The sequence below is a fragment of the Anser brachyrhynchus genome (genome assembly GCF_964034855.1).
Source record: "Anser brachyrhynchus genome assembly, chromosome: 2".
NCBI classification, from domain to species: domain Eukaryota; kingdom Metazoa; phylum Chordata; class Aves; order Anseriformes; family Anatidae; genus Anser; species Anser brachyrhynchus.
The window spans coordinates 29,491,679-29,512,569 of NC_137695.1; the positions used below are offsets into that span (position 1 = coordinate 29,491,679).

The 20,891-nt window shown below is 37.0% G+C and overlaps 1 protein-coding gene across 1 annotated transcript in view; it reads right to left on the reverse strand.

Annotated features, from left to right (window-relative positions):
* Window positions 1–20,891, reverse strand: part of THSD7A (thrombospondin type 1 domain containing 7A) — a 297,034-nt gene that overhangs the window by 92,944 nt on the left and 183,199 nt on the right. Inside the window, exons 6-10 of the mRNA XM_080578905.1 lie at window positions 15,487–15,735; window positions 13,677–13,858; window positions 11,823–11,891; window positions 7,589–7,744; window positions 4,139–4,342 (exon numbers count right to left, since the gene is read on the reverse strand). Of these exons, the coding sequence (XP_080435031.1) occupies window positions 4,139–4,342; window positions 7,589–7,744; window positions 11,823–11,891; window positions 13,677–13,858; window positions 15,487–15,735 (860 nt within the window). The remainder of the gene's footprint in view (window positions 1–4,138; window positions 4,343–7,588; window positions 7,745–11,822; window positions 11,892–13,676; window positions 13,859–15,486; window positions 15,736–20,891) is intronic.

The following is a 20,891-nucleotide window of genomic DNA, read 5'->3' on the forward strand; positions in this document are numbered from 1 at the left end:
GAATTTAAGGAACAATTTTGCTATTTCAAAGAGTTGCAGGAATTTGCACATACATGAAGAGCCTTGTTGTTACCATGGCTCCCTCTTCCAAGCCCAGCCATCTCACATGGTTGCGAGACAAAAGAATGGCAATGAGTCCTTCCCTCTCCCTGCAGAGCTAACCATAACCCAATAATTACTGAGCTTGAACAAGGTCCAGAGGAAATTTGCCCTTCAAAAGTAAGATCTATTTTATTGAAAGACGTGTGCAGTGGTACAAAGCCCACTATGTTATAAAGGCTATAAACCAATATATTATTTAAACATTCCTAAAAAAACGAGCAGATGATTTCAAGCTAGTATATGGGATTCAGAAACACACTGTTGATACCACAGCCACTGCTGGTACCCGTGCTACAGAGTTCAGCCCAAAGGTGAAAACCTAAAAAAACATAGCGAGTGAACCATCATTCCATAGGCATTTTTTGGCAGTAGTTAATTTTGCAGATTTTAAGGAAATGCTGTCCAAACTAATTTTGCCCTATTTACGTATTAGTAGCATTAATGTATCTGCTACAGAGGGGAGAATTGGCCAGATCTCCTACTATAAAGACTAAGTCTTTAAATCATACAGAAATATTTTTGAAACAGTATTCTTCATAGATTTCCATAGCTACAGAGAAATAGGACAAGTTCATCTACCGTAAAATCACTCTTCTAAACTGTATTAAAGAACTTAATAATAGAGAATATATATTTATGTGTGTGCATGGATGCAAGTATGTCTTATAGATATTGCATACATATATAAATACCCGAAATAACTTTGATTTAAAAAAAAAATCATTCTAATACTATCACTAGCAAAAACTAACCTGTAGCATGGAACATTAGCCACACTTCTCTAATTATTAAAATAATTTATACAATGGAGGAATTCTGATCAGTTTCTGTCCAATCTTGGAGTTTCTACAACAGAAACGAGCTTTTTTACTTAAAGACTTCCTTTGTAAAGTTCCCTGGAAGACTAAGAATAAATATTCTGCAAATGTTCTCTCCATAGTAAATGCTGAAGTTCCCTTTATATAATGAAATACATCTAAGTTCATTATAGCCTCTGGAATGACAACCTGGTGTACTGACTGTCATATTTTTTTTCAGCCTGAATGAAAATTCTGATTACCGCTGTGGAAAGAGAATGACAAACACAGGCCTCCAGCAACAACACGGGAGGATAATCTATTGTTTGGTATTGTCTCAAAGGCTGTAATGACTCTTGTCTTTACTACAAATTGAAGAGAGAAGCTCATTCCAATTATATAAAACAACCTCACAAACACTGCCATTTGATTCTAATTGTAAAGTAAAACACCCAGGTCAAGTCAAGTCATCTCCACTGATTATGTTTTAAATGTATATAACAACGCAACAATCAACAGAAAGAGAAGATACTCATCAGTGTGGGGTTTATCTTACAAGAAAGCAGTACACTTATAGTACAATGCTTATTCTGAAAATTAAAACCCCAGCTTTTTTCATATTTTATAGCAAAAGCCTAGTGGAAAATGTACTTTTGTTTTAATATACTGTAGTCCTTTTGATTCAACTTCTCCTGTCCAAACACTGATTTAAGATTGGCTAATTAATTCATATGAACTCAAAGAAAAAAATACATTGAAGACACCAAAGAGTATTGTTAAGCAAAGATTAGATCAATTTAAGTAGCATTTCTAACCTGTGATAATGCTTTTCTACGTTTCTTTGCACATTCACTCCTACCTTTAAAAATTAATGAAATTTCCTTTATGTCATTTAGATTAAAACTATAGTAACATATGACTATCATGCAACTTATGTATCCAGTCAATTGAACTGGATCAATGTAATCCTCTCCAAAAATTGTTCAAAGGGCAATGAATATCCCAAATTTCATACGATGTTTACTTTAAACCATGATGGTTAGACAATGCAAGAGTAGTATTCTCCAGACTTTATTTTACTGCAAACTATCTTGCAGCTGCAGGGCTTGATGTGAAATCACCTTGATTGCAAGGTGCTGCTCTCCTAGATTTTATAGAGCATAATTTAGATGCCCACAACAAGAGAGGGTTGTGTGCATTTAGGTGAGTATTTAAAGAGTTGCATACAGGATTTTCAGTGGGGTGGGTGCTTTTGCAGGCAAATTAAGGAGATGCTTGAGCAGAGCTGGCTTGGCAGGACACCTAATGAGGCTGATGGGTCCTTTCTTTGTTTTCTTCTACAGTATTGTGCTAATCTTTCTCAGGAGTGTCCTTAGCAAAAGCTGCTTGGCCTTACTGGTGAAGATCACAGGAGATCCTTTACTAAGACAAGGAAGGGATTACAAAGGAGAGTTGAGACAATCCACTACATTATCCTCCAATGTTTTTGCACTCCCATCACAAGATATTGAACACATATCGTTGTGGGTGACCAGATCTTTACAAAATAAACCATAACTGCAATTTGTTTTCTCCTGTTATTGTAGCTGTGCCCACAACTATTTAATCTCAAAGACTGACAGGCACATGGTTAAAGCTAGACTTCTCGTTCTTAAGACAGATTGCTGCTATAGATAGTGTATAATGCCATATAATTCAGAAAGACTCAGAGAGAAAGAAAAAGATTAATATTGGGAGTAAAAAATATGTAATCACAAGTCTTCTAAGGCAAATTTGGCCAAATTCAGCCCATGCATTGCAGAGAACAAATCCTGCAAGTTTGAAGCAGAACAAGAGAGAACTACTGCATACAGAAAACACAGTTAAAGGCTTGATGGACTGTGTGCTCCAAAGGTATTATGGTTACAATTTATTATAGTTAATATAAACATCTATATTACAATTCATGATGAAGTTACGCTAATCAGGTGTTAGAAGTCAGCAAATACCACTCCTCAAAACCAAAGGTAAATCATGTTATCCAGAATCTAGTAAAGTAAAAAAATACATTTTTTTTGTCTTATATATTCATTTGCTGTTTAAAAAAAATGACAGAAAAAAGAATAGAATTATTTGTGAAATGCTCTTACGATGAAAAGGCTATTTTTCATCTGAGAACATTTACAAATAAAATTTCAAATAGTTTCAGTAGTGTTGGCCAGAAATAATTACACTGTCTGAAGGGAAATTTTTGAGCAAGGGACATAAAATGTAATAGATTCAATACTGTCATTCTAGGCTAATCTCTTTCTGAGCTGTAAAAATTGTTACTATTTCTCTTAAGCATATGAAGAAAAATAAAGCTTACACACTAACACTGAGGTTTTCAATTTAAGCCCCAAAACTCAATTATGACCCAAGTTCTTGAGCATGAAAGCTCAAGGTTTAAATCTCCCTGTAATCACCTCTGATTACTTCTGACCAATCTAATTACAAAATGTTTTGTGCAGCTATTAAACACCAGAGGTGTCCCTTATTTAATTCTCTACAGAGAGTTAGAAGTCTCTTAGCATAACTACACTGTAGTCAGTACAATTACTGTAATTCATATGCTGTTCTTGAGTAGACTATAATACTACTAATGAATAAGGAATATTCTCCCAACAGTAATTCATTAATTTTCTGTAGATAAGAGTATTTTGTAAGCAGCTTTCAAAATTGGCTTTTATGACTATGTCATGCAAAATCTGTTTTCCCTCACAGAACGATAATTGAATAATGGTAGTATTCTTTTTGACCTCTTGAAGAAGAAAGACAGCCTAGACTGTCAATTCAGCTTCCTAACACACATCAAACTATGTTTTTTAACAAACACATTACTATTTTTCTTCCAGCTATCCTTACTGTAATGTGTCTTTATTCACATTTTATTTGGTTTTGGCTTCAGTAGATCAGATTTGTTAGTTGGATTACATCAGGGAATTCAGTCAAGTCATTGCAGGCATGAGTCTGACCTACTGAAAAACAACAGCTGATTTCTATTCACTTTTCTCAAAGTCTCTTCAGAAACCTTTGAAAGCCTATGGCGTGTGGCAGCTAGCAGGCCTATCCTACCTACCAATACTAAAGGACATCTCTGTTCCAGATGGCTCTGTCCTAAGGACTAAGAAAGCTGAGAACAACAAAAACTGCTACCTTTTCAGACTACATGTTAGTATATTCAATCTAGCTGGTGTGGACCATGGGAAAAAGCATCTTACCATCACCGTTGACACACACGACAACAGGCACCTGAGTACCAGGGCCACATGGCTTCTCGTTGTCAGGAATGCACTCCTCCAGCCCCACAATTCTCCAGTCATAGCATGAGGGCTCTTCACATGGGATGGCTTCCAGCAGGTGAGGGCAGTTTCCCGTTCCTCCTGTAGGCTCATTGGTGATGCGCCGTTTCCTTAGTTTAAAGCCTGCAATGTCCATGAAAATATAAGTGGTGGAATAATGCAATTATAAAATGCAAAGTGAAGAGATTTTTATTTATCTCCATCTGAATGAACTGTTATTTCTCCTCTGTGTAAAAAAACCACTGCAGATGCTCCATGTCATATCACCTGTCTAGATAATTAGGTAGAAGAACTCATTACAGAGAGAAGTAAAACACAGCAAATGCTTCACATGTTTTGAGCTTATTCAGTACACTTTGCCTTTAACCCTTGTTTGTCCTAGTCATACATACTCCCCAGGAGACAGTATTCATTTCTCTTGCTTTGCTCTTGCTGGATCCATCTCATCTAACAAATCTCGGTTAGATTTCTGGGTTGACATTTCTCAAACTTGTTCGTTTTCTTCTCAGGAATTTTCTAACAGTGATGGATTATCAAGCAAAACCACTTTACAAACAAAGACTAACTTGCCAGAAAAGGCAAGGCATGGAAATAAAAGGATTATAATCCCAAGAATGTTTAAGAAGTCATTCTATAGTCAGAATATGCTAAACAGACTGAATGGATTCAGAAAAGTTTCTCATGTAATAATTTTCTGTAGTTTCTGATACATAAGATCAGCTTACTTTAGCATCTTTTCACATCTCTTCATAGGCTACTTTGTTTTATCTCAATATTCAGGCTGGCTAGTAATACACAGATATTATTTATAAAACACTGCATATAACTCTTTAATTTCTACCAAGACACAAACTAAACAGGAGAGAGTTTTCACACGCTTATGTGCAAGAATTGATCCTCTGCTTGGAGATATGCCTCTTAATTCAATTGTAGTAAATAATACTTCAAAAATATATTTCTATGCATCTTTGTTTTCTCTGTATTGAAGAGTTTGGCAAAATTAAGTCTTAGAAGTTTACAGAGCTTGCCACAAAAGGCTGATATTTCCAAAGAAGAACTCCACTGTCTACCTACAACAAAAGAGGCAAATGACAGACAGTAAAGGACCATTACTGAAACATACAGACAGCCTTTTCTCTAAGACTGGGAGGGTCTATGCAACTTTTACATTGTTTTCCCAGAAGAACTGGAAGCACACAGGAAGTTTACCAGGGAAGCACAAGAAAAAATGAAAAGCTGATTTTATGTTATAACGTGTTCCCGGAAAATACTATACACTATGCTGAGGATAACTATATGATAACTATAAAATAACTATGTTAAATAAGGAATGAATGCAATATATTGCAGTAAAACAGATAAACTGGGATATTGAAAAATGCCTAGTACTGAATGTCACTTTATAGCAGAAAGATCTGCAACATCTTTTATACGCTGCATTTGGCCTATTTCATGTTTATTGATCATCTTAGGCAGGTAAAACTACCCTTTTGAGTAGCATATTTAAAACTCATTAAACCACAGCCAAAGAGAAGCAATATAAAATAATTTATCTATAAATATTACTTCTGTTAAACATCAGCTCTTGATTCGCACAAAACCATCTCTACTTCATCATCTACTTTGTTGCATTATGTGCACCAGAACTGACTTGGCAGCAGTACTGCAATTCACATGCATCTCAAATAGTAGAGGACAGAATAGGCAAACCAAAATGCAAATTCCTACTCTTTGCATCCCTTAACAGCAGAATACAACCAAGAGCTTGACAAATCACAGTACAGTTTTGTGTCTGTACATGAAGATGTGTTTTACTTGTGAAGGAAACCAAGACATGGGGGAAAGAGGCATGATACCCATTTGTACAATCAGATACAAATGGGGATATCTGTATATATGAATTACAAGGATACATCTGTTTAGCTAACCTGTGCTGCTGAGCACATGCAGCCAGTACGTCTCCAGAGTAAATATTACAATTATCACATAGCTGAAACACCAAAAGCATGGGAACAAAATGCAGCCCAGAGTAGCACAAAGGTAAATGTGCTACTCTCATGCAAAAAGTACACAGCACTATGATATTTTTATACAAACTAATGCTTATGCTCTTATCAGAGGTTTCCTCTTGTCAGTTCGGATTTTAAACAAAGTAATATCTTTGTCCAGGAGCCCCCCTGCTGCACAGGGAACCAACACAAAACTTCAACAGGCTTCTTGTCCCTCAGCTCTGCTCCAACTCTCAATCCTTACTGTACACATTAGAACCCTTAAAACTAAAGCGTAATTTTCCCTGCTTACATCTGTGGGATTAAAGACTTGCATAAAGTACATTCTAATACATTTCCATTAGGCAGGGGTCCAAATCAGTTTCACAAATGTAAATGTTACTCTTGAAAATGTAGCAAATGTTCCAGTGACAGAAAGCAGCAGAAATAACAGGCTACCTGACCACTGTACTCAGAGGAGACTCAATGCCATCGATTTACACACCAAACTGCTTTTTCTTTCTTGAATTGATCAAGGTTGGGTCACGTTACTGTGCAACAGCATCATAAAACTTGCATTTGCTGTCCAGACTGAAGTGTAGCTAGCGGCATACCAAGAGCCAACCTAGCATGGTAATTACAGTTATTCCTTCAAGGGAAAATACGTGGCTACCCTTTCTTATGACCATTTTCAATCAAGGAACTAAATCTGGTTTCTCAGCTTGTGTCAGATAATCACACTGCAGCAATGACTTGGCCAGTTTTTCTCATTTATGGCCAAAAACCCATAGACTTTTTACGTGTTCCTTGCTACTGTATTCTTGCTTTCTTATTTTGATGTCATGTTACTACAATGTGCTTTGTATAGGAATGAATTGTAAACCATATGTGAAAACTGAAACAAGCACATATGTACCATTTTCAGTAAAACGGTGTTGCTTATCAACAGGGAATGTTCCCAGCTCTTTGTCAGGGAATGTTCTATGTCTACCAGTGAATTCTTAAGTTATGACTGAACTGTGAATCTTTGAGTGACTTGGACACTATCCATCTCAAAGGCTGCTTCTGTCCTCCTTTCAAGACAGTGACGAAACTGTGATGTGCATGCATATTCAGACTGTATCCCTTTTAGTTTGAGAGTTGAAACTGGAATTGCCCTGTAACAACCCAAATTAACCTTCAGAGCCTAGTAATCATTTCACATTTTTGCCAGCTTTGCTAGAGCAGTGATGCTAAACATAGTCCTAATTTGATGACATTTTTGGTGCACAGAAGCACTGGACATCCCACATATTAGGATGCTTGCATTGACAGAGATGCCTAGTGACTTAGGAATATGAAATAATTGTCATTTAAAATGCACCACTGAAATTTTACATACCCTTCTTGGCCTGAGGGTCATCACAGCTTTCATAAGTGCATGGTCCCCAGGCTGACCACGCCGAGGTCTCACACTCTATAGGACATGGGATATGGCACAGCTGGGAGGTGCTGGGAAGAGGTCCTGTACACAGCTTACGGTCGACTGGCCTCGAGGCTGTCAAAACAAAGTCAACACATTTCTCACATGTCACCAGTCATGATACTGTGCTCTAATTGACAAAACCATCCTTCATTCGGAAAGGTTGCTATCTCATCATTTTAATCCGATGAAGTGATAGAAAAATGCCTGCCTTGAAAAAATAAAACAGAAGTCAGTTAACTCTCTGCATGAACAGAGCCAAATCCAATTACGTGGCATCAGGAAGACTGTGGCAGCACCCTCTTGGACCTAGTCCTTTCATTTAATGGACAGATTATGTTACAACGGTTGTTCACATTGCTGTGTAAATTGATGTCCTGCTGTCTCATTGAATATGCCTTCACTGAAGAAACTGAACAAAAACTGTATAAATCCCTTTGCTCCTATATGATATTATAACTTCAAAAGCATAGTTAATGAATATTTAGAAGATTATTTTTAAGCTATAACTTAAAACAGTTAAACTGAAGTCAAAATTTTGTTTTCCTTTTACTCTACAGACCTTTAAGTGCACACTCAGCAATAAGATTTGTGCAATAGCATTTTCATTTCAAGAAAGGCTTTGTTTTACACAAATATATGTTAGCATATAACATATATATGCAATATATATATATAAATAAAACTCTGCACGAAATGATTGACTTTTCATGAAAGTATTATTAGTCTATAAAGACATCTGTGAAGGCAGATTATTCTGTCTTTTAAAAATGTGTAAAGGCTTGTAACAGACCCATACCACCCTGCTTCTTTCATACTTTACAGGCCTCTCTTTTCAATTCCTATGTTACACAAACAATTGGACACCTCTGTAAGGTGCCAGATTAAGTCACAGAACTCTAAACTGAAGTGTACCATTTATTACAAGCAAGATTTTAATCCTCTTTCAAAATACAGAATTTGGCAAGATATTAAGCTAAGCAGAGAACGTCTACTAGAATGCAAATTGATGTTTGTCATGGTCTTCTCTTTGGCTGACTGAGGAAACACGTAATTCCTAAACATAAAACACTCTCATCCTACTCCCTAAGGACTTCTCTACAGAAAAGTAACCTCAGGAATTTTCTGCCACACCTACAAATCAGTCTCTTGATGGAAACAGCTCTGTGATTGAACGTATTCTAAAATAAGTTGCTACTCAAATGAGGCAAGGTTGACAAAATAACGACAGATATAATTTGAAATTAAACATCAAGTTGTTGAAGTACTTGTAGATGTGTCTCTCTTTCCATTCAGACTTTCTAAAAAAAATGATCTTTCCAGTTACAGAAAAAGCACTTGATTCTTACTTTTTAAGGGTAAAAGGGAATGAAAAATCATCAGTATCCTTAATCTAGTTTCCTGTCTTGCCTCCTTTGGAGCAGATGGCCAATAGTCATTAAACATTACTGCCTCCAGCTCACCAATCTCTTAACACAAAATAACAGAGGAAAAATTATTCCAACATTTGCATAATGCTACGTTGGAACTAAACTTTATGACAGAACATTGAATTTTACAATAAGTTTGACATGCACACCTAACATGCATGATAATCAACACAGTATGCATATCTCCCGTAGAACATCATGGATATAAATAAACATAATTTGCCAGTAATTGAGTTTGCAGTGAACAGTTTCTAGGAAAATAAAAAAAGAAAAAAAAGAAAAAAAAGGGAAAAAAAGTAAGTAATTGCTAACCGTACTTTTTAACTTTGATTTAATCAGGAAATTGCCCAAGTGAGACAGTTGAAATTAAGGGTCAATTACACCCCTGAGACACAGTCTTGCTTCAGGGAACAAGGAAAAGCATTCAGAATAATGCCTTGCTTCATCTCCAGTGTGCATCAGGATAAAACACTTAACATCACACTAGTTCACGGGATGGCACTCAGAAAAACAACAAAGACATTTTGTCAGGAATCTTAAAATAGCAGATTTTCATATTGCAGATGTTTCATATCTCAGCCAGACTTTTTTCTAAGAGACTGCAAAAAGACGATAGTACTGTGCTACTGTAGCAATCCATTTAGCTTCAACCAACTTTGTGACAGTTGTATTCGTTCAAAATATGAGGAATTGTGACTGTTTTAAAGAGACCAACTTATGCAAGAAGGATACTATTTCAACTAAGAATACTACTTCAAATTTTTGTAGGTATTTTTCCAGTAAGAATCCTAGGTCTTGTCAGCAAACATTGTTAATTAAACTTTTCATGAAGACAAATGCTGACAATATCTGCCTTTTCCATCACTCACAGAGTGTAGGAGAAGCAAGAAGTCCTCCGGGGACAGGTAAGTGGTATCAGTAAATCTCTCAAAATGCTGAAATATTTTTGAAATGTTGGGTTTCAGCGCATCAGTGATGTCCAAAGGTCTGACACAAGGTCTGTTATGTGTTGTTTTTAAAAGAAATTAATTCATCAGTGAGAGAGAGAAGTTATTTTAGTATAAATGAGCTCAGATTTTGCTCCTTAGTGTTCAGCAAAGATGCTTTCAGAGAAGATGATGCTGGATGCAGAAATTTACAGTTTAAACTCTTATCTTATCCCTGTGCTTTCATATTCTTTTGTGTAAGGTATAAAAATTGTTCTTTATTCCTTGGCCGTGATGCTCTATGCTGATTAGATTGTGGGTAATACTACAAGCTCTGTGTAGAATTTGATCAAATTTGGCCCAAATAGAAAGAAAAGCGAGTGCATTTTGAAAATTACTTTTTCTCTTTCAATGTAACTAAACAAAACATTTTTTGGTTCATTCTTAAGTCACTTGGCCTATTCCTAATGCATTCTATCAGCACCAGTTTCCTGGTAAGGAATGAATTACAGTCTCCATGACATAGACAAGGAGAACCATCTCTGGGCTCTCCAGTGCTGGAATAGGCCCCTAACCAAAAGCAGAGTGAAAAAACTAGGATATTCAGAACCCACATCACTACATATTAAAAACAACTGAAAAACACAGTTCTGTTCTTAAGCATTTGCTACATTTTTCAAGTTCTCAACCTCGCCATTCTTCTCCAGGAACCATCAATAGAACAGTGGCCCAGTGGCACTGATGAGCAGACTGGAGAGACAGAGAATCTGTGGCTGCATCAGCATAAAGAGACACAACTTCATTTTCCTCTTTCTGGCCTGCACTGCTTACACAGCAATCAACAGAAGGAAACCTCTCCAACTAAAGTGCTCTCACTCCAAAAAAGCGAGAAAAACCCAACCTTAAAACACATTATGATCCGCAATGGAAGAACATACATTCTTCCCTTTTTTCCAAAAGTGCTGAATGCTGTCTTCAAAAGACTGGAGGTGATTCAGGACCTGATCCTCTACCACCCACACAATTCCATGTATGTAACCTGTTCCTCTGTGTTTAACTGGACAAGAAGTGTTTGCAGATGTATAATAAATTTCTATTCATAAAGGTACTGTCCTTCCATCCTTTTTCCACAGTGTGAATTTTAAAGGTACTTGGAAAAAGATGACACAGTCTATATCTCACAGGCTTGTTGTGAGAGAAGCTTCATGACTAAAGCAGCTAAACGGACAGGTGAAGAGATAGAACAATAAAGTTAGTGGCAAGTAGATGGCAGAATGACAATGGCCTCTAGGAGTCTTGATTATCATCTAATTACTTCACCCTGCACTCCAGCTTCTTCCTTAACCCTACATTTATAAATTCTGATAACTAATAATATAGATTAGAATGCTTTAGGGAATTGTGGTTAAGGCAAGTCTTAAAAGGTAAAGTTCTTACTGGAGCCCTAGCTCAGTGTTTTAATTCCACAGAAAGGATAAGAAATAGCAATGAAGTAATTCCCAGAGCTCAGACTGGAGGGTACATCAGTCACTTGCTGAAATGGTTCAGGAGTGAACGCAGGGAACTGTTTGAGCTTCCTAGCTGGCTAATGAACTTCATCAGTTTAAGTTCAGGCCTGTCACTTTCAAATTGCTCTTAATTTTTCTGAGAATGCACAAATTCATTAAACTATTTTAAATCTACATAAACATGTCAATTATATAAATACAGCCAACACAGGTCCCCCAAAAGGGACATTATTGCCTTTTTGGAACACTTTTGATTAAAAGGCCAGGTCAGAAGCCTTCATTTACCTACCTGTTATTTCAAAAGTGATCGATAGCAGAGGTGCAGCACTAGCCTTCGACTTGCTCTGTGACTGAATTTCTGAAATAGCAGGGAAACGCCATCATGAGTATGCAAAAATAGAGGTCTTCAAAGCAGCCTTACTGAGACAGCATTAACTACCAACAGCAAACTGCACTGAAATAATGAAGGCGTTTCCCCATGGCTAACACTGGTAGGTGTCTCCCTGGTTTTGATCCATTCTCAAATTACCCCTAGTGTTCAAACTGTGTCATTTCAAGAGGTATTGGTTTGCTTGTTTCACAGAAGCGAGTGCTGGAGCAGCTCTGGCCTGCCCTGAATCCGAGGTGTGAGGAGAGCAGGGAGGAGGGGAGAAGCAGTGCCTCTTAACCCTGCCCCCTCATACAGAAACACCCCAAATCTGCTTTTTAAGCGAAGACCCACTTTGCCCTGAGTTTGAGCTCTTGAAAAATTGTTCTCATGTTTATGCATCCAAAGACTAGTTACATTTTAATCAGCTTTTGGGGGCCTGCAGAGATTACCTCTGGATGGGCTCCATGCCTTCCTGTCACACGCTGATAAGGGCCGATTTCACACCCGCCTAAGCCGGCGAGACATCACAGCATATCCAAATCCTAATCACCATACTGAACAGTAAACTGCCTTGGATTTCATTGTTACCTCTCTTTAGCTGAGAGTTTTAACTCCTTTACTCTGAGGAAGGGGCATCTAAACTTTGTTCCGCAGAGGCGATTTACTAAAAGCCTCTGTACTTTTTCGTGTATATTAGATGAAGTAGCTGGAAAACTCCTTCTTTAATAAATACAGACGTGGAATCCTACTGGTCCAAACACTCATGCTGAAAGGGATGTTGGTGGTAATACTCACCACTAACTGTGGGAGAGTGCCTTTAACCCCCAGCAGAAACCTCACTAGCCCACCTCTTGCTCTGCTCTGCTCTAGATGCTGCTTTATACATGTCCCTTGTAAGGATGTCCCTTTTCCTTGAGTATGTGGCTGTATTTCTTTCTTTCTTTTCTTTTTTTTTTTATACTCTTGTATGTTTGTAGAAAACCGCTATAGATTAGGATAGATAAAATATAATTAATGAGCTAAATGTACTTAGCTTAAGTCACTGTGTTTCTAAATTTACAGTGATGTATTATTATGCAGAAGTAACATAATATATTCAAGTTTTCTTCAGCAATTATATTACTAAACTAATTAAATAATATTTCTCCTAAACTGTTATCTCTTTTCTTACAAAGTTCTACAAGACGCAACAGTGACAAAAAATAACCACTTCTCTCTTTCAGTTTGGGAAACAAACCCATGAAATTATATTGGCCTAAGGTCCTCAAAGTGACTTAAGAACTTGATCAAATCAAGAAAAGAAAAATCAGTTTCTTGAGGATGAAATGTAGTCACATTTTTACACATTTCTATATTGTTTACATTCCATAATTGACATATTCCATCTGCACATCAAACCTCATGTGTACATCATCCAGCTGAAGAACACACTGGAGATCTACAGTAGATGAAGGAACCAAAACTAGGATTCCTGACCTACATTCCGATGTGTTTTCTTATTGAGAGACGCCCTTCACATAAGACAATAGTTCTCAGTAAATATTAAGGGAAAGTAGTTAATAGCTAGGAATCAATATTCCCAGCACAGAGAATGACATCTCTGCTCCTGCAATTAAATATTTTCTTTTGAACTAGCTTTTGTTTAAGCTTGGATAACAGTAACCTGTAACATAACAAGGCACTCATGACAGAAGACAATGACTGTCGAGGAGCACTGGAATGCTGAAGTGCTCCGATTTCACACTAATTCAATTGCAAGCAAATCAAATTTACCTTCTTTTTCCTTGAGGGTATTTAAATAAGAGAGGAGATTTTCATTAGCTTGCACACAGTAGATTTCCCGGGTTTGAATGCCACCTCCACACAGTGCTGTCTGATTTCCTCGCCTTTTATCCTGTTGGCTGAGTAGAGGATCAACGCGGCATTCTGTCCACTCCGTGGTCCGCCAGCCATACCTGGATCAAATTGGGTGAATGAGGTTTTCAAAAATGAAGCCCTTTCACATGATGTTGTTATACAAGCCAAAATGCCTTAATATATTTATGTATTTTACAAAAGGCCTGATTTCCAGAGTTGCTTGCACACAGATGCATTGTTTGATGTTTTATGTGGGTGGAAACATTTCCTCAGTTATTTGACTTTTGAAATCATGACTTTTTGGGAAGATCTTTCCTGTTCAATTCCTGAAACATACTGTATGTGTAAATATTTTATTGGAGGGAAGAAAAACTTTATATACAGAAAGATATAGGTCTGTGTTCAGATAAGCTAACTGTAATGTTAGTGACTCTCAACATTTGTTTAGAGCTAGACAGTTTATATGAAACAAAACCAAAATATCAAAGAAATGTGCATGCTGAGAAACATGAGCCAGAAAAAAGAGAGTGAAAAATAAAAACACCAAGCTAACTCCAAAAAACAAAACCCAGAGTCTCTAATTCATTTTTGATAAAAGAGACAGAAGTTTCTCTTGAATATCAAGGTAAAAATATAATTGTATTTTTTTATTATTTTTTATATATTTTATTATTATTTTATTTATTTATATATTTTATTTATTATTACAGAAATCATTTCAGTAAGTTCCTTTTTCACTGTCAAGAGGAAGATGGTTTCTCTGCAGTGCTGAAGCATCCCTGCTGGGTGAATGATGAATGATGAGAAGCTGTGAGCTTTCTAATCAGTGAGTGCACAGGAAAGAAGATCTGTGACTCTGAGTTAAAATCCCAATCAGGATTATGAACCGCAAGAAATGCCACAGAATTCTTTACCCAACAGGCACTTTAAAGCTAAATCAAGTGAACTGCTTCCCAATGTGACTTGGAGATGGGTAAAGATGACATTTCAACTCTTAAATGAAAAATATGTACCGCAGTCAAAGATGCAGATGCAAAATGGCTTAACATCAAATGACATTTTCCCAAACCCTCTTGCCAGTCTGATAAAGAAAAAGCACAGCTGGGACTTTAATATTAATCTTGATTAGTTGATAAGGATTACAGCACTCTCTTGAATCTGAAGTGCCTGCTGTCATTTCTCCTAAACTTTAAACAGGGTTATTTTATTTACCACCAGTGCTAGCCTCTCCCACTTTCCATGTGGGGCCCAGTCCTGCTTTTATTGTGCTCAGAAGAATCTTACTAAAAAATCTAGCTTCTAAACTGATATTTATCATCCCTTTCCTATGTTAAGCATTTTGTCTGCCAACAGAATACTTCAGAAAATGACACTGGCAGAAATGTTGTGTAGGGAGATCACTGACAAATTAATACAATTAATTTATTATGTTCTTGACTCTGCCTGTGTACACACAAACACATTATCTTTTATAAGTGAATACTAATGAAAAAATAAGTATTTGTTATTTTTTCTTGTACTTGAAGAAAGACGTAATTTCACTATAATAGCTACAATTTACAGACTTTGGTCTTTTAAGGAGAGCACTGAATAGGCAAAGGATATAAAAATCAAGCCTATTATTTCTACAATACCTTAATAACGATTTGGTTGATATTACCAGCCCTGTATGCCTAATTGAAATTCTTCATTTTAGTATAGGGTGAACTGAAATGAACCAACTTACGTAATGCATGGTGCTACACCATCTCCTTGAGAAATGCATTGCTCCGTTTCTTCTAATTGCGGGCATTCACTTTCACTGCCAATAGGGAGCTGTTTAATGGTCCGTGATCTTGTACGATTCCCTTTAGGGGTTGTCATGTCAAAGCAGGTTTTGGAGCAGGGGGTCCATTCTGACCACTCTGACACCTGGCACTCCTTTGTGATCACACAGGACTGGAATGTAATTGGCAACTTTTCTTGCTTGCAAAAGCTGTAGTAAGAGAGCATTACAATTTTCAGTGCACATGCACAGACAAACGTGAACTCCTATGGAAAAGTGCTGTTCATTGCAACAAGCAGTCACAAAATACTTGCAAAGCTCTTATGTTACAGTCCACATGGTCTCAGAAAGTCAGGCAAAATACGTTTTGATTAAACTGACTCAAAACAGACACATACGATTTGCTATCATTAGAAATGACCAGCATTGCCATGTCTGTGACAAATATTAAAATATAAATCTTCTATATATGTATGAAGTACAAAAGAGAAAATAAATTTTGTCACCACTTTATTTTTAGGTATACTCAATTATTTTTCTTAGAACATACAGGAAGTGAAGGATCAATAAAAAGAGATGTCTACACAATGCTTTTGGAAGAGAATCAAGCAATCAATGTCATCTCATTTCCAGATTATTAGTTGTTTAAAAATGCAGTATCATATATATTGAATACTTGGACACTACCACACTGCTTTGTTAACAGCTGTTATATTGCCACAGTAATGTCTCATGGTCTAAAAGGGGCACAAACTCTCCCATAAAATAAGAGCCTTCTCTGCTACAGTGAAACCATTGCCTTAATTTCCTGTTCCTTGGTGAAGGCTGTCATTTCATTTCCAATCTCCATCTGATTGCTTCATTCACATATTACATACGTTGTCAGCAAGATTCTCTCCTAAATGCCTCTGCATTTTTAAATGTTATGTTCTAACTAACTTATTTCTGCTTTAGAACTTGATTCACAATAGGACAATGAGCAATAGAGAAGCTAAAATACAATTAAACTGATCATAACCTTACCTCCTTAATTACAATTACAACAAATATATTTATTGTGTCTGTTTTGCAATAAAATTCTGGCTTCTAAAGTAGTTAGACAGGAGAAAGATTTATCTGCACTGCAGATGGCATAATGAAATGCTCTGTTCAGTACCACCCCTACAAACAATACAACAAAGACTTTTTGTTGTCGTTTTAATAAAAAGATAAAACTATTTTGTTGCTATATCAAACTTTGCTGTACACATATCCAACATCATGTTGCATGTGCACTGCTAACAGAATTTCATAATACTAGATTAAGGGATACTTGATGGGACTAACAGGAGATCAGTTTAAAAAGGTATGTGGAAGGACAGTTACCAGAGTACTTCTACATCTTGCTAACAGATAGACATAGTGGTTTGGACATACTGTCAGCAGGTTTGGAAAGGGGCTAGACAAATTTGTGGACCATATATGGATACTAAAATGACTAGAAGGGTTTATACTTGCCGCCATCCCTAATACGTTAACTTTGAATACTGAGGAATACCAAGGGAAAGGACTTAAAGATTACCTAGTTTGCTTAGTCTTTAAATAGCATTCCTTTACCACCACCAGGGACAGTGAACTGGAGACACTCCAGGGCTTGACAGACCACAGGGGACTGACTATTCAGTAGATTTCTTATGTTCTTATTACGTGAAAGTTGGAAAACAAAACATAACAAAACCACCTAATGCATGATATACACCATTTATTCTGCTTTAGGACAGAAACTACATGCTCCTGTCTTGGGTTTACGTGGCAAGGTTTTGCTAGAAGGGGGGCTGCAGGGGTGGTCTCTGTGAGCAGAGCCCAGCAGCTGCCCCATCTCAGATCAGAGCCAGCTCCAGTGGGACCCACTGCTGGCGAGAGCCAAGCCAGGGAGCAACACTGGTTGGGCCTCTGGGAGAGCAGAGTTAAGAAAGGGGAAAAAATAAAAAACAACAAAAAAAAAAAAAAAAACAAAAAAAAAAAAACAAACAACCTTACTGTGTAACAAGGGCTGGGAGAGAGGAGTGAGAACCAGTTCCACAGCCCCCAAGGTCAGTGCAGCAGGAGGGCAGGAGGTGCTCCAGGCACGCAGCAGCAGTTCCCCTGCGGCCTGTGGAGAGGCCCCTGGTGGAGCAGGCTGTCCCCCTGCATCCATGGGTCCCACACGGAGCAGATCTCCACGCTGCAGCCCGTGGAGGAGCCCCCGGTGGAGCAGGTGGATGTGGCCTGGAGGAGGCTGCGGCCCATGGAGAGCCCCCGCAGGAGCAGGCCCCGGGCCGGAGCTGCAGCCCGTGGAGAGTGGACCTTTTTCTGCCTTCATCTAGTCTCATCTGGCACAGGACTACAATAACTACTGATAAATTCAATATAGCAATTTCTGAATTTCTTCCAAAACATATACACTCATTTATCCCATAGAGGAACACATTTTAATGACTGGAGAAAGAATCTATTCCTTATGAATTCTAACATGAACAGTATTTGCAAATCCTTCTGGAGAACATGATATATCACCTCCTCCCAAGTTCATTTCCAGCGTAACTCCCATGACAGCACATAAAACCAATCTCTTTACTCATATAGAGACAGGTCGAGTTTAATTATAGACACATCTTGCCAGGGAACATACACAAAATTGCCGCTAGAAAGGAGCAATCATGAGAAGTAAAGATCAATTAACGATGTGTAATTTTCTGTGGGTTTTGCATCTACTTCAAATCATCTTTGGGAGAGGTGTTACATGATGAAGACTAATTTTCATTATCAGAAGTTGTTTTACTAGAACAAAACAATAATAAAAATTATCTTTCTTCACTGAAGCAAACTGCCCCAAACCCTGAAGTTGTCTCTGGCTGCAATTCCTACATTGCTTCATGCAAAGATTATACCCTTCCCCGAAAAGGGAAACCTCCAGTGCAACTAGGAAAAGGCTCTTCACTGAGAGGGTGGTCAGGCACTGGGACGGTGGGACTGGGAATTTTAATAAATTAAAAATAGGCTTTACTGCAACTTTAGGTAAAAAAAAAAAAATCATTTCATAGATCCCTAAAATGTAACTCTTACATGAGCAAAAACACCACCCGAAGTTTCTCACTTTTAGTACCCCTGTAATTCTGAAAGCTGTGATGCTGACATCCACCTGTTGATAATGATGCAAATTTTTTTTTTTTAAATCTAGACCTGGAGTCATTCACAAGTCTCAGCTGAAAAGTCATTGTCAGTGGCATGAAATTCAACAAGCTAGCACCCTCTAATTCATGCTCATTTTATTTTTTATTAAAATTTGTTGTTGATATAGTTTATATAATTAGAATGAACATTTTTTTCTTGTTCATTATTATTTATATCCCTTGTGCAAGTATGAAGAAGACCCAAACAGAATTGTACTATCTTACTGTCTCCATTGCTCATTTCTGATCCTTGATAGAAGAAAAACAATAGTTAAAACATGCATCATTTCAAATATTCATCTATCAAATGAATCAACTCAAAATGAAACATAAAACAACTAAGTTCTTCATTTCTTGTAACAAGAACATGAATATTACTAGAGAGACAAACGAGGCAAAGTGAGCTGCGAAATGGATATTCATTTTCTTGTATGCTTAACACTATGCACCATTTGCAGTATTACGTAAATACTGTCAAGTAACTGACATTGTAAGTGACCAGCAATCAATCTCCTTACTATTATATATATTTTCACAGTATTTTAGAGGAAGGGCAGAGGCAGTTACAAAGAAATATTATACAAGCAAATTAGCTGTTGTTTATTCTTTCAGCACTTGGTTTTCTTTGAACTAACCAGAGAAATTGTGAGAGCTAATTGCAAATTGCCATTATCAAAGGACCATATCATTACCTTCATGTTGAAAGCAAATTTCAAGACCTGTAACAGTTAGTGTTGCATTCGAGATCAAGTGGCAACTAAGAAGGCATCATACCTAAACTTCCAGTATCACCAATCCCTCTAAACAAGACCCGAGTAAAATTCTTTAGTTAAATAAATGATAAGGTAAATCACTAAAATCTCTTTGGAGGTAATAGAGTAGCTTCCAGAGCAAATTACAAGTCCTTCCCCCCTGGACCCCACCCCCTCCATTTCCCTGTCCAAAGTACATATAGACCTATTACCTATAAGTAAACTAGTCTACACTTAATCTCACATTGCATCTCTACATATCTCCTGTTCCTAGGCAGTCTGGGAACATTGAATCTGATGTTCCAGTAGTCCCCTCAGGTTTTTCAAAGATTTTTTTCTACTTCTTTTCTGACTCTTGACACCTTCAAAAGATTTGCAAAAGACTTTCAAACTTTTTTTCTCTTTACCAAGAGAAATAGATCTTTCCCATAACCTTTCAGTGCAGATAAATACATATAGACAAACATTCAAAATTAAACTTATTAATTCTCTATTACATAAAAACATTAGCTCTGAAGGATAAAAGTGCCATTTTAAAAGTTCAGCATATGCAATATGCTTAGAAGGTTGGTAACATTTCCTTTAAATGTCTGATCCATGAAATTGCATAGATTAATTGAGACCTGGCAATGTCTTTATCACACAAAATAGCATCTTCTGGTTCTGGTATCTAAAACCTACAGATGTGATCCACACCAAAAATAATTTAAAGCAAAGCTTAATTTCATGTAGATCGCTCTGCACTTTCAAATAGCTATACGCATCTGATTTGGTTACCCAAAGTTGAATGAGTCTTCTGACAGAAGTAAAAGCACATGGGCAGATAACAGATCAGAAGATGAAAATCTCTCTATAAAACGATCCAACATGACCAGGTAAGTAAAGAATGATAGCTAATAACTATCAGAACAGAAATCATAGTATTCCCATGCTATGATTATGCAATGGTTTCTGAAAAGGGAAATTCCCAGGTAAAAAGCTGAGATTATTTAAATGCAGGAAGGCTTCTCTGTCTCATGCCATCCCCAAAATGAAGTTTTTATATGGATACAAAAAGTCTTGAAATTCTAAACTGTTATTTAACTAAAAAAGTTTAAAACAGGCAAAAAGATAATTTAAATAAGCAAAACTATGTTTTAGATAGTTTATATTCATCTTTGTGATATCATCCAAACCACTAGAAGTTCTGCAGCAACCATCTCCATCGTCTATGAACTTTCAGTAACATCTAAGTAACACTATACACAAAGTTAGCCATTCAAAACATGCAGGGAGTACACAAGCAAGTCCTCACTATCAACCCATACACCGCTGTCCATATTGTTGCTTTGGAAGCTCCAAGAAAAGTACATGAGTTGCATCCAAATTCAACAAGTCAACAAGGCAGACTGGATATAAGACGTGGTGGTATAGGGAAATATGT